The 13,497-nt window shown below is 39.1% G+C and overlaps 1 protein-coding gene across 2 annotated transcripts in view; it reads left to right on the plus strand.

The window, feature by feature from the left end:
- Window positions 1-10,505: 10,505 nt before the first annotated feature.
- Window positions 10,506-13,497, plus strand: part of LOC145246808 (glyoxylate/hydroxypyruvate reductase A-like) — a 51,648-nt gene continuing 48,656 nt past the window's right edge. Inside the window, exon 1 of one of the 2 annotated variants that reach the window (XM_080108626.1) lies at window positions 10,506-10,708. In XM_080108626.1, the coding sequence (XP_079964752.1) occupies window positions 10,579-10,708 (130 nt within the window). In that variant the 5' untranslated portion in view covers window positions 10,506-10,578. The remainder of the gene's footprint in view (window positions 10,709-13,497) is intronic. The other variant, XM_080108625.1, reaches the window with a different exon arrangement.

Here is a 13,497-nt window from a genome sequence, read left to right on the forward strand (position 1 = left end):
AAAAGGAGTATGAAGGTAGAATTCTCAGGTAGGGTGTTATTTTTCATTGATATATGTGGTTCGAGAGGTGTCTTGTAATTGTTAAAGGAAGTTTTCCTAGCATTAAATGTTACCATCCATTTGCTTCCCCATTCAACTATGATCTGGAGGCCATTTTCTAATGATTTTGCCATTGTCTTAGATTTATGTACATCTGTTCTACCCTAATGCATGTTATAGAGTGTTGTATCATCAGCAAATATACCCATCTCGGACACAATATTATCAAGGAGGTAGGTTTTGAATATCAGGAATAATAATGGTCCAAGGATCGACCCCTGAGACACTCCCACATTAATGTTATGCTTCTTGGATGTATGTCTATTAATGGCAACCTGTATGCTTCTGTTGTCTAAGATGGATCTAGTTAAATTTAGTATATATCCAGTTATAACGTACAATTTAATTTGTATGTATCAAGGGTCACACCTGTGCCTTCACCCGCTTTATCCAGTACATGGCAAATGCATTCACAGATAAATGTAAAAATATATGCAGTAGGACGACATTGCCTGAATCCATACTGTTTGTCAGAGAGATTTGCTTTTGCGAGGTTGTGAACTAGTCTCAAAGATTTTTTTTTATTTTTTTTATTACATTTTCACCCCAAACAAGGCACATTGCCACTTTGGTGTAGGGGGCTACTATCAGGGGCAACAACTACTGGAGTACTATGTAAGGATTTGGGCAGCAAGATGTCGGTTCACGTTACACTTGAACTTATGCACGTCAGTACAGTTGGGGAAGCAGGGACCTGGAATGGAATTCCAGAGTCTAGTGGTTCTGGGGAAGAAACTACTGGAGTAGAAAGATCTTTTACATCTAGGGATCTCTACAGTGTGGGGGTGGGATTTTGCAGCCTGTCGGGTCTGTCGAGGGTGTTCACGTCATGGGGGCACAAGTGCTTGCAGTTTGTCAGAGCATTCAACATTAAAATACTTGTAGAACAGGCAGAGGGATGCAACGTTTCGTCGATGGGACAGAGGCTGAAGCTTAAATGCCAGTTCAGGGCCTATCAGATTTGCGACTCTCTTTTGAACCTTGTCAAGGAGCGAGAGACTAGTAGCCGATGAACCAGCCCAAATATGACAGCAATACTCCATACATGGGCGAATGGTTGCCTTATAGAGGTACAGGATACTTTCGGGTGTTAGTAGTTTTCTAGCACGGTAGAGAGAGCCCACCTTCCTTGCAGTGGCCCTGGCAATGCCCTCGATGTAATTGTTGCAACTCATGTTTCCTGTGAACGTTAGGCCAAGGAGTTTGAAAGACGTACTCTCAGATAAAAAGTCGTTGGCCATTGCTATAGGTGGTAGAGAAGGTTTCTTGTAATTATTGAATGAAACTAGTTTAGTCTTGGCGGCATTGAACGTGACCATCCATTTTTGTCCCCATTCTACTACAGATTGGAGGTCATCCTCTAGTGTTTCTGCCATTTCTTTAGATATGTGTTCATTTGTTTTCCTGTCGTGCCTGTTATAGAGTGTGGTGTCATCAGCATATATATCCATCTCAGAGGAAATTTTGTCGGGGAGGTCATTTATGAATATCAGGAACAGTAGAGGTCCAAGGATAGACCCCTGGGGCACTCCCGCATTTATATCATATTGTTTAGATGTACGACCGTCGAGAACAACCTGGATTTTTCTCTTATCTAAGAAGGATTTAATTATGTTAAGTATTCTACCAGTGATACCATATAATCTAATCTTGCTGAGGAGACCCTCATGCCATACCCTGTCAAAAGCCTTAAATATATCTAGAGCTACCGCTCTGCCCTCCCCCGCTTTGTCCAGTGAATGGTATATACATTCAGAGATTACAGTAAGGATGTCTACTGTGAAGAGAGGAAGAGATTATTGCATTCACAGATAAATGTTAAAATATATGAAGTAGGACGACATTGCCTGAATCCATAATGTTTGTCAGAGAGAAGATTTGCTTTTGCGAGATGGTGAACTAGTGTTTGATTAATTAAGGTTTCAAATATTTTAGTGAAGAGGGGGAAAGATTAATGGGGCGATAATTGAGAGGGTCTGTTCTTTCATCAGAATTCCTGTATATTGGTACTACAGAGGCCATCTTCCAGCTATTAGGGAAGCAAGGTAGTGTGGTGAGGAATAGGTCTAGAAGTGAAACCTGCTGAGGTTCACGATCTGGTAGGCCAGTTGGAAACATTACTGTCTATGTGAGGAAATGGGCTATAGAGAAGCTATTAGTAGAGCATCCAGCTGCATCTGTGTAACCTGAGAAACCAAGCCAATTTTTATGGTGGACATTAAAGTCACCAAACTAAGGAGAGTGCTGCATCTATACTATCAAAGACATGATCGATTAGAGTACAATTCTGACTTAAGGGAAAACAGCAGAGAAAAGTATAAGTAACGCAGTTATGAAATGTTAGTTGAAAGCACTTAAAAGCCTGGTCATCCGATTCAAGATTTTTCTCTCTAGGGAGGGTGCTACGAATATAGACTCTAAGTGCGTGCATACATTTATCAGAGTCCTTACGGCAAAGAGGTAGGTATCCTGTAATATTAAAGTAGTTGGAGGGGATTGAAGAGTGTAAGTTCGTTTCACTTAATGCTAAGATATCTGAGGAGTTTACTAAAAAGTAAGACTCTACATCATCTATATTACCTCTAACCCCACAGATATTTGTGAAAGCGAGCCTCAAGGGCAGACACGAATTTGTTTTGTTAGGGTGGTTGTCTGGTTTTATCGTGATATTTTGGGAGGTTGTCATTTAATTATGTTTTTGTTTAATGTTAGGTTAGGGAAAGAGTATTGAGCAAAGTGGGCCTGTTTTGATGCCAAGTATACACACGCAGTAGTCCATTAGTCAAGTCCAGCCTAAAATGTGTGGTCTCATGAAAGCCAACCAGATATAGCAGCAAGGTCGCTTTCCATGCGCGACATGACACTACTACTATCCTGATATTATACATCTGATGATAGAACAGCCAGTCTAAGCATTACCAAAGAGTTAGGGCTCCTGTATTGTCAGTCGGAAACAGCAGCAAGACAAACTGTCAATCAGTTATCCTCAACCTCTCAGACAAGACCGGCCCAAACAAGTCTAGTGAGCACAAGTGGCATGCAAGCAAATTTTCTCAGTTTCTGAGAAAAAGAAAGAAATTTAAAATAGGGAATAGGGGAACAGAGTTAAATGTCCTAGTCAAGAAATATGGCCAAGCACATGGTGACTCTGGTGAATCCCTGATATTGTACCTCTGGCCTGGCTAATAGGCAAGGAAGAAGTGTGAAAGCTCGCGATAGGAAGAGCCTATCTACTCCCTAAGCAAGTTACGTTTGCAAACCGGGAATTTTTTCGAGTCACCAGCTCCAGGAAAGGTGTCAACCATGAATGAGGAAGCCTCCCTCTCTCAGTTTTGTTATCAGAGTTTTCCTTCTCTTAGACGAATGATCCGACAAGATCTACGGATCCATCACACCGAGAGGGTTAACCGTGCAGCTGGTTTCTACACCAGGTATTTCTGTGCCCTCGCATGGATGAAGATATTGAATATCTTACTTTAAAGTTTTTCTCTATTCTTCATAAATAAGAGCAGGATTGGAGATAGATTCGCCTCTAACATTTACAAGAAATTTTATCTTTCAAGTACTGTGAGAAAACCAATCTGCTCTAGCAACTAATTTGTTTTAAAATAAATGAATAGGATAATAATAATTATTTGAATATGTAAGAGAATATAAAGCAAAGAAAACAAAAGAAATGGTGAGACTAGATCTACATAAAGAGGTTCCACACAACAGATATATAGATGCACTTAACTTGGTGTTCTTCGAGTGACCCATGTTGGTCGAGCTAAAAGAATTGGGGTGCAAAGATTAGTGTTTATTTGAGAGCAGAAAGAGAGAAATTTAAAATAGGGAATAGGGGAATGGAGTTCAATGTCCTAGTCAGGAAATAAGGCCAAGCACAGGGTGATTCTGGTGAGTCCTTGGTATTGCACCTCTGGCTTGGCTAATAGGCAAAGAAGAAATGTGAAGGCCTGCGATTGGAAGAGCCTATCTACTCCCTAAGCAAGTTACGTTTGCAAGCCGGGAATTTGTTCGAGCCATCAGCTCCAGGAAGGTTGCCAACCATGACTGAGGAGGCCTCCCTCTCTCAGTTTTGTTATCAGAGTTTTCTTTCTCTTAGATGAATGATCTGACAAGATCCACGGGTCCATCACGCCTGGTTTCTACACCAGGTATTTCTGTGCCCTCACATGGATGAAGATATTGAGTATCTTTACAGTTTTTCTCTATTCTTCATAAATAAGCGCAGGATTGGAAATAGATTCCCCACTAACATTTACAAGAAATTTTATCTTTCAAGTACTGTGAGGAAACCAATCTGCTCTAGCAACTAATTGGTTTTAAAATAGATCAATAGGATATTAATAATTATTTGAAAATGTAAGAGAATATAAAGCAAAGAAAACAAAAGAAATGGTGGGACTAGATCTACATAAAGAGATTCCACACAACACAGATATATAGATGCACTTAACTTGGTGTTCTTCGAGTGACACATGTTGTTCGAGCTAAAAGACCAGTGTCTCCACATTTAATTTATTTAATTAAAACTATAATTTTCGATTTCTTTATTAATAATTTAAAACAAACTCATTTACCAAAGGAGATGAATACTAGAAAAGAGATGTGTATTTCCACTTTTTCTATTGTGTATATACATATATTGTTAACTATTACTAATATATTACATATATTGCTAACTATTACTAATATATATACATATATTGTTAACTATTACTAATATATTACATATATTGCTAACTATTACTAATATATATACATATATTGCTAACTATTACTAATATATTACATATATTGTTAACTATTACGAATATATTACATATATTGCTAACTATTACTAATATATTACATATATTGCTAACTATTACTAATATATTACATATATTGCTAACTATTACTAATATATTACATATATTGCTAACTATTACTAATATATTACATATATTGCTAACTATTACTAATATATTACATATATTGCTAACTATTACTAATATATTACATATATTGCTAACTATTACTAATATATATACATATATTGTTAACTATTACTAATATATTACATATATTGCTAACTATTACGAATATATTACATATATTGCTAACTATTACTAATATATTACATATATTGTTAACTATTACTAATATATTACATATATTGCTAACTATTACTAATATATTACATATATTGCTAACTATTACTAATATATTACATATATTGCTAACTATTACTAATATATTACATATATTGCTAACTATTACTAATATATATACATATATTGCTAACTATTACTAATATATTACATATATTGCTAACTATTACTAATATATATACATATATTGTTAACTATTACTAATATATTACATATATTGCTAACTATTACTAATATATTACATATATTGCTAACTATTACTAATATATTACAAACAAATGACATGCGAGAAAATCTGGGAAAATAGTTTCAAGTGGGTAGATAGCATGGAATATAGAAATGGAATAAAATAATACAATAAAATAAATTAATTTTTTAGTAATATCTATTTTAAAGGCAGATTAAGGGATGGTTAAAATTTAAAGCTTTTTTTAAAATGCAAGTCCATCTTACAAAATTTCATTATCATATTTTATTGTATAACATGGGGAATAGACTCACCAGTTAAAATGAATTCAGATTAGAATGGGAGTTTGGAAATGTGGTTTAAAATACACTATAAGTGCATCTAAAAACACAAACTAAGTTTATAGAATAAGTTAAAATAACAAAGGGATGAAAAAAATTACAATTAAATTTTATTATGCTTTTAGTTCAAAAGGGACTACAATATTTTGGGATAGGAAAACCCTTTTAGGCCATGGCATTTCGAAGCGAAATGCTTTTCTTAAGAAGAGGGGAGTAAAGACACATATTATACAGAAAATAAATTTTTAAAAAGATAATATTGCCTTTCTGGAAAAAGGGTCAAAGGAAAAACATGAAGCTGTATTGAGACTAAAGCCAATTCTAGGACTGTAAAAGAGTAATAAAGAATGCAAGAGAGTTGTATGCTCAGTCCGTTAAGTTCAAAGTAGCTAAGTAGCGGCTTGGTTACTACTAGTTTTGGCAAATAGCAAACAAGATCCTGAACAGAATCATGTGCTCTATCCCAACCATCATCAATGGACCTGAGGTAATCTCGTCAGCATCAGACAAAGCCAAACTCTTTGCCAAAAACTTTGCAACTAATTATACCCTATGCGACTAAGGCCGTCAACCCCTCATATTTCCTCTTTTATTAGAAAACACACTATGCGACATACAAATATCTGTGCGTGATGTTGCCAAGATAATCAAAACCCTTGATTCCAGTAAAGCAACTGACCCTGATGGCATTTCAGTTATAGCGCTGAAAAAGCTTCAACCAGAACAAGTTCCCATACTTACAAAGCTGTTTAAACACTGTCTTAAAGTGAATTGCTTCCCAACACCCTGGAAAACCTCACCAGTATACCCTGCTGTTTTTAAAAATTCAGGTGATTGGTCATCTTCCCCTCAGTACAGACCAATAAATCTCCTGTGCGTCATGAGTAGTTGCTGGAATCCGTGTTAAACGGAGAAGTAGTTAACCATCTCAGCAAAAATAACCTTCTTAGTGACATGCAATATGGTTTCCGTTCTGCTAGATCTACACCAGATGTGGTAATGGTTATATCTCATAGGATTAGCGAATCTCTCAATGGAGGCTTCCTTTTTAGGGCAATTGCTCTTGACATATCAAAGACCTTTGATAGGGTATGGCATAAAGGCCTACTTCACAAGATCTCCAGCTACGGTATAGCTGGAAATATTTTCTCAATTATTAAATCATTTCTCTCTGATAAGAGTAGTGGTTGATGGACAGAAATCAGGAGCTCACAGTATTAATGCAAGAGCTGGTGTGAACTTAAACGGATTCCATGGAACGTGAATATTTGAAATTTTGCTGAATAAGGAAGCAATCAGTAAAATTCCTTACTATATTGAAGCAGGGGAAGAGAAGCTACCAGTAGTGGTAGCTGGACGACGTCCATCTTACGCTGGATATATGGAGAGGTAGGGCACCTCACTTTTACATGCCCTAAAAGGACCCAAACAACCCAACAGACACCAAAAAATAGGATATAGTATCACCACTAAATCATCTACTACTACTACTCCTGTTACAAGCATCCATGCAAGCCCAATTAAGAAAGTCACGCTAGACCAGTTTGAGAAATTATGCAATTAAACCAATGAATCTCCAGTAAAAACAGAAGAGTGGACTCTGGTCAAAAACAAGAAACCTTCATCCCCAAAGTCATATGCCCAAAGTCTGGAAAAAGAAAAAATTGACACAATGTGTACAAAAGACCCGGGAGGCAACAAGTTTAAGTTGCTAAGTAAATTAAAGGACAAACTTGACAAAGAGCGTAAAACTGGAAAAAAAGAAACCAAGCCTTTCCTCGACTCTCTCTTTCCTGATTCCTCCCCAACGAAAACCTGTTCATCCCCAACCAAGGCATTACCCCCACCCGTCACAAGCACACTATCGAAAAGAGAAAAAAAACTGACAACGCTTGTCCCTAAAAAAGAATCAGCACCCAAACCCTCCTCTTTCAATACTCCCTGCAATACCTCTCAAAATACCCCTCCTCCTTCCCTAATGAAAACTTACATGCCTCCCCCTCCTCCTCCCCCTCCTCCTCCTCCCCCTCCTACTTCCCTACCTCCTGCGACCCCAACAGAAAGGAAAAGACCATGAAGTCCCTCAGCTGAAGCTGAAGCTGAACCCCGAAAGAGAAAACTCCCGTACTTCACAGGTAAAAACGTTTGCAAGATAACACCGAAGCAAGAAGCAATGATGAAAAATCTCAATAGTAAAGACTATAGGGTACTTTATGCCTTCAAAACAGTAAAAAAATTAGATGTAGCTAACCCTGAAAACTGTAAGACTGCAAGAAGGCTTCTTACAGTTGTAAGGAATCGGGAAGAAGCAATTGGCATGATCCCTTGTTTCATCCTCGTCCTCATTACAATGGTTCCAAGAGTGACCAGTGAGACAGACCTCTCCTTTATTTGGTCCATGGTCACTGGAAGGACCTTGATGACTCCGCCTTGTACATAGTCTGCGTACTTGTTCTGGAGTAGCTCCTTGTAGTGCTGCAGGGACTTCTTCTGTTTGGGGTCCCCAGATTCCTGCTGTGTTGCTTTATTTGGGTGTTTTGGCTTTCTCTGGGCGATTCGTTGTTGGCGTTCTCTTCGCCTCCGGAATGGGGGAGTCTGTTACTAAGGCCGGGCATTCGTCGACTGTTTTGGTTTGGAGAGCACCCATCTACTAGCACTAGCTGCTCTGTGGGGCGAACTTTCCTTATTATGTTGGCATATTTCTTTGGACTCTTTGTGAGGGATCTTGTCCTGTCTTCGATATTCCCTGACCTCGAGCTTTGGCAAATGCCTATTTGTTTGCGGTGGCACCTGAAGATTGTTTGACCCATTTTTTCTTCCTCCTGCTCCACTCTGTCTATGACCATGACCTGTTGGGACATCTACCAGGGCCATCAGAAATACGTCTCCTTGCTGGTATTGAGACTTGGGCCTTCGACGGACGACACTGGAGTAGTACCTGGTGTAGTACCTCCCGACATGGACATTGGGGTACCACACCCGGTGGTACCCCCTGCCACGAACAATGGGGTGTCACCGGATGTGGCAACCCCTGCAACGGACAGACAGGACCCTGACCTTTACCGCCTCCAGGCCTAGCGTTGAGGGCGTCCCTAGCAGAGATCTGCCAATTTGGAAATAGAGGGACCTTCACCTAAAAAGGCACATCAGTCACTCCCTAGACCTGCCAGCTGCTTAAGTCACTGGACTATCTTAAAAAAAGAGGACAAAATAAGCAGTTAACAGTCCGAGATGGGCAAAAAAGAGTCACTGAAGGAAAGCTTTACAGACCTCACCACCAAAGAATGGGGTTGGTCCTTAAGAAGACAATGAAGAAACCCTTAAGCTTGAACACACAATTGCTCAAGTGGGTATATAGGCAGGTATATGGAAAAGTGATGCCCACTAACTTGATTGGGCCGAAACGGGCTGTATTCATTTGGAAGGAGTGATATCAGTGGTGTCGCTCCCTGCAAGACAAGCAAATGACTCTAATTAATTCCAGAACAAAATTTATGCAATCAAAAGTAGCTTGGGAGTTTGTTGATTTCATTTAGATTAATTTCGTCTAAAAGTAAAAACTCAATTGCTTGCAGTATTGACATTTTTTGAATTCCAACGTGCGTAGAGGAGTCGATGACGGAAAGTAAGGGAAGGTGTATGTGTTTGCTGAACCCAGATATGTTCATACGTTTAGTTGGCGTTAGCCTATTGCGTCTTTTGTTTAAGGGAAGAGAAGACGAAGAGAAACAGCGGGGGTGAAGAACAAAGAAAAACAAAGAAAAATGGAGGCCGCGATTTTGAAACTGTGACATATATATATATATATATATATATATATATATATATATATATATATATATATATATACATGCACGCTTGCGCGTACCACAATGGCCACCACTTATAGCATAAAGAATAAATATCTGGGAAAACTACTTAATTGTGGAAAATTTAAATGTGATATTCATTTCAGCATACCCGAAAACCTATACAAGTCGTCATTTTAAAGGAAAATATAAGGATGGAAACCAAATAAAATTTTACAAATATGGACAAATATGACAGCCACATTATATTACTACATGAAACATATGGAAAGTTATCTTTTCAAGTATTGTGAAAACTAGTTGCCAACCCAAATTATAAATGCGATATTCGTTTTCAGCACACTCGAAAACCCCTTGAAAACAAGTTTTTTTTAAGGTATGTTTTGCGTTGGTCTACCAAACCACAATTACCGAAAACAATCTAGAAAAAAGGAGATATCTTAATAATTCAAATTTGCGAGATTTATGGTGTAATGCCCAGGAATTCCTATTAATCGCTTACAATTGATTTTCTGTATAAAAAGAAACCTACTTAATCAATTTGCGTAATTTTTAAATTATGATTTTTTCATTTCGTCACGCACGGGTATGTAAATCATACAGATTCTTTTCTATTTTTTTTTTTAATGTAGGAAGAATTCTGAACAAGAGACAAATTGGTTTGCATTATCACAAAAAGATAAATTTCATGTTTTCGTCACAAATTTCGGTCATATCGATTTAATTTCCTTAAACCTAAGAAATTGTTAGCAATTAACCTTTAATTAAATCGAGGATTTTTGTAACGTATTTGTTTTAATTCGGATCACGTGTTATCAGGCAAAATACATTCTCATCGGTTTAGGCGAAAAAAAAAAAAAAAAACTTTATAAAACTATGTTTTCTTCGACTAGTGATCTCCCCTTTATCAGTGTAGTATAGATTAATACTACTCTGATAAAAGGGACATCACTCTAAATGCATATATCGGATTCTTATTGCCGAAAATGTCTCGAGTCGCTGCTATTCATGTTGTGAGCGAAATTGCCGGTCTAGCGAACCAAGTACGAAAACTTCTTCCATGTGTTAAAGTGATTGATGTTGATGTTAAAACAGTAACTGAAGTAGAAGAAACGGGTAAGGAAATTACAATACATTTGTATACAAGAACGCCATCATTTTAACCGAAACTTAAGAATGAGGCGTCAAATAGTTTTGAAAATATATCGTCAGAAAGTTTATTAACATTGTTTTATATTTAATCAATTTTATTAAATATTTATGTGTCAACGAAAATAACCTTTTTGTCGCTGTTTGTATTGCCACCCCGAACTTATGGCTAGTGTTGAGGTTAATAAAAACTTTGTCTCCTTGGTGGCAATACGAAAAACACAAAAATGTAAAATATACTAGTTCTGGGGAAAAAAACAAATTTTTTTTTTGTTTTTTCAACTGACACAAGAAATTTCCTTGAAAGCAAAAACAACGAAAGAAAAGCATGTTAAAAAAAAAAAAGGTACTCATGCACTTATTGATCCGTGCTGAAATAATAACGTTATTATTTAAAAAGCCATTCTTAACATGGGGATGGGAGGGTGTTTTGTACCTATTCTGCACTTTAACCTTACAATTGAATAATAAAAAAAACAAAAACATTGCAGTTAAATGGGCTGGTAAACAACAAAACAAAATAAACCAAATACAATACGCAACATTTCCGCTAGAATTCGTCACTGTCAACTTTCTCTCTCAACTTCCAGCACATGTTCTCTCCACTGCCTCTGCTAACAGCCATTTTATTAGAAAACTGACCCCATTTGCATACGTGTGTATTGGAAGATGAGATCTTGTAAGATTCCACAAGACTACACCTTATAAATCCATGGCTGCCATCTTTAATTTCTCTTTCTCTCAGATCACATCCGAAGGTAAGTTGTATGACCGCATGACACACACGCACACACACACAGGGGCGCTTTCCTCTTTGATTATTACATTCAACTCTACACTCCCACCCCCTGGTCTCCAGACCACACTATTTGGCATGGTGGACGTGGTCGTTTGTTCCGGGCACTCCTACGAAGGGGGATTGGCTGGACTACTTCATCTTCATTGGAGCTCTCAGAAGATGTGTCAGAACCATTGACATCAGTGTTGGGGTGTACAGTCATACCATCAGGCTGGACTTCATCTTCATCGGAGGTTTCAGAAAGGGGTGTTGGAACTGTCAGTGTTGGGGTTCACAGTTGTACCATCGCGGGGAACAGGACGGATCCACAGGTCATTGTTGGATGATTCACCATTACTGCTACTCGCTAACTGGTTCATATTCAGGACAGGCCGGATATCCTTCACATGGCATGGGGTATCATTGACTAGCACAGCTTGCTCACTGATGATGCCAGTGATTCGTCCTATTTGAAAGCTGCTGGTGCATCAATTATTGGGAGGCTTCACCCAGACAGTCCCCTAACTCATACGGCCCTTGGGTTTTCTGCCGATCAGGCAGACAGGCATCAATGTCCTTGATGCGCACTTGATAACAATGGATCGCATCGGTGGGTGTGCTTGCAGCAGTCATGCCATCCTTTGGAGTTGCATTATATCTATAGATTGCCTCTGTGATCATGCATTGTTTTCTTGCTGCGATTCTCTTCATGCTTTGATTGCACTGCTCTGCTATGCCGTTGCCACTTAATACTATGCACATCTGTGTCTGAGCTGGATTCCCCACTTGTCTATGAAACGTCTGAACTCCCCACTGCAGAAGGCCATGTCATTGTCTGTGAGGATTTCTTCAAGCGGCCCCCTTTCATAAAATATGGACTCTAATTCATGGATGATACTGGAGGAATCCTGTCTTATTAACGGGCGCCAGATTGCAAACCTCATGGGTCCACAATCGATCAGGGTGAGGAAGTGCTGGCTGCTGTAGTGGGTTATGTCCATACCCAGTCGGCTCCAAGTTGCGTCTCCTCCCAGCTGACCTTTCCGCCAGGGTGGGGATCGATTGACTGGCATCTTTGGCATTCCTTGACTACTGCTTTCACTGCACTTTTGGACACTGACAGATTGGACAACTGCACAAAATAACATGTCCGTCTCACTCCGGAATGTCCACTGAGGTGGTGTATCTTCCTGATTTCATCCGCCACCTCAATAGAGGCGGCACATAATGGTACTGGCTCGGATTTCTTCTTCATGGTGTCATACCATCTCTGTGGCACCCGAGTGAGCCTATCAGCAAGGTTGCAATTTGAAGTGACCAGTACCGCATCCACAGACAGGTTGTACTCTGTTACCAGCTTTTTTACAGTCTCCAACCTCCATCTGATCAGCATCTCGTGGGCTGTCTTAGTGCACACCTTTGTCTTGCCTGTCAATGTGTGTGATATCCAGTGGTACATGCATAGTGAATCTGTGTGTATGCATAATTTCCTGACTTTCCACTGGAGTGCCAGGTTGATACCTTTTATCACTGCATCGAGCTCTGCCATGTCAATATGAGCAGCGTCATTCGCCAGTCGCAACCAGCAGGCGTCCTCAATCGCAGCACCATTCTTCTCAAACAGCACACTAATTGCAAGAGAGCTCACATCCACCCACACGTTCAGTTTGTCTCCCTGCACGCACCAGTCTCCTTTGGCAGGGTCACCATGCAAACCAACTGATCGTCGGCTATTTCATCATCTGTGCTTGCCTTCCTTTTTATGATGCCTGTTGCCACGCGAGTCCATCCACACTGGTAGGTGCCCCACAAGTTTTTCACACAGGGAGAATACTGCTCGCCTCGTGAAGACATCGGGCACTTCAGGAACTGCAGTTCTGCGCCCTTATTTCAAAATCCTTCGCTCCTGTCGAACGTTCAGGCCCAAGACACGGACACCATTATCCAAACGTTCTGGGTCGTTGCACGTCAAACCAAA

The sequence above is a fragment of the Euprymna scolopes genome, chromosome 24 (assembly GCF_053919585.1).
Source record: "Euprymna scolopes isolate OS-2025 chromosome 24, ASM5391958v1, whole genome shotgun sequence".
Classification (NCBI taxonomy): Eukaryota; Metazoa; Mollusca; class Cephalopoda; order Sepiida; family Sepiolidae; genus Euprymna; species Euprymna scolopes.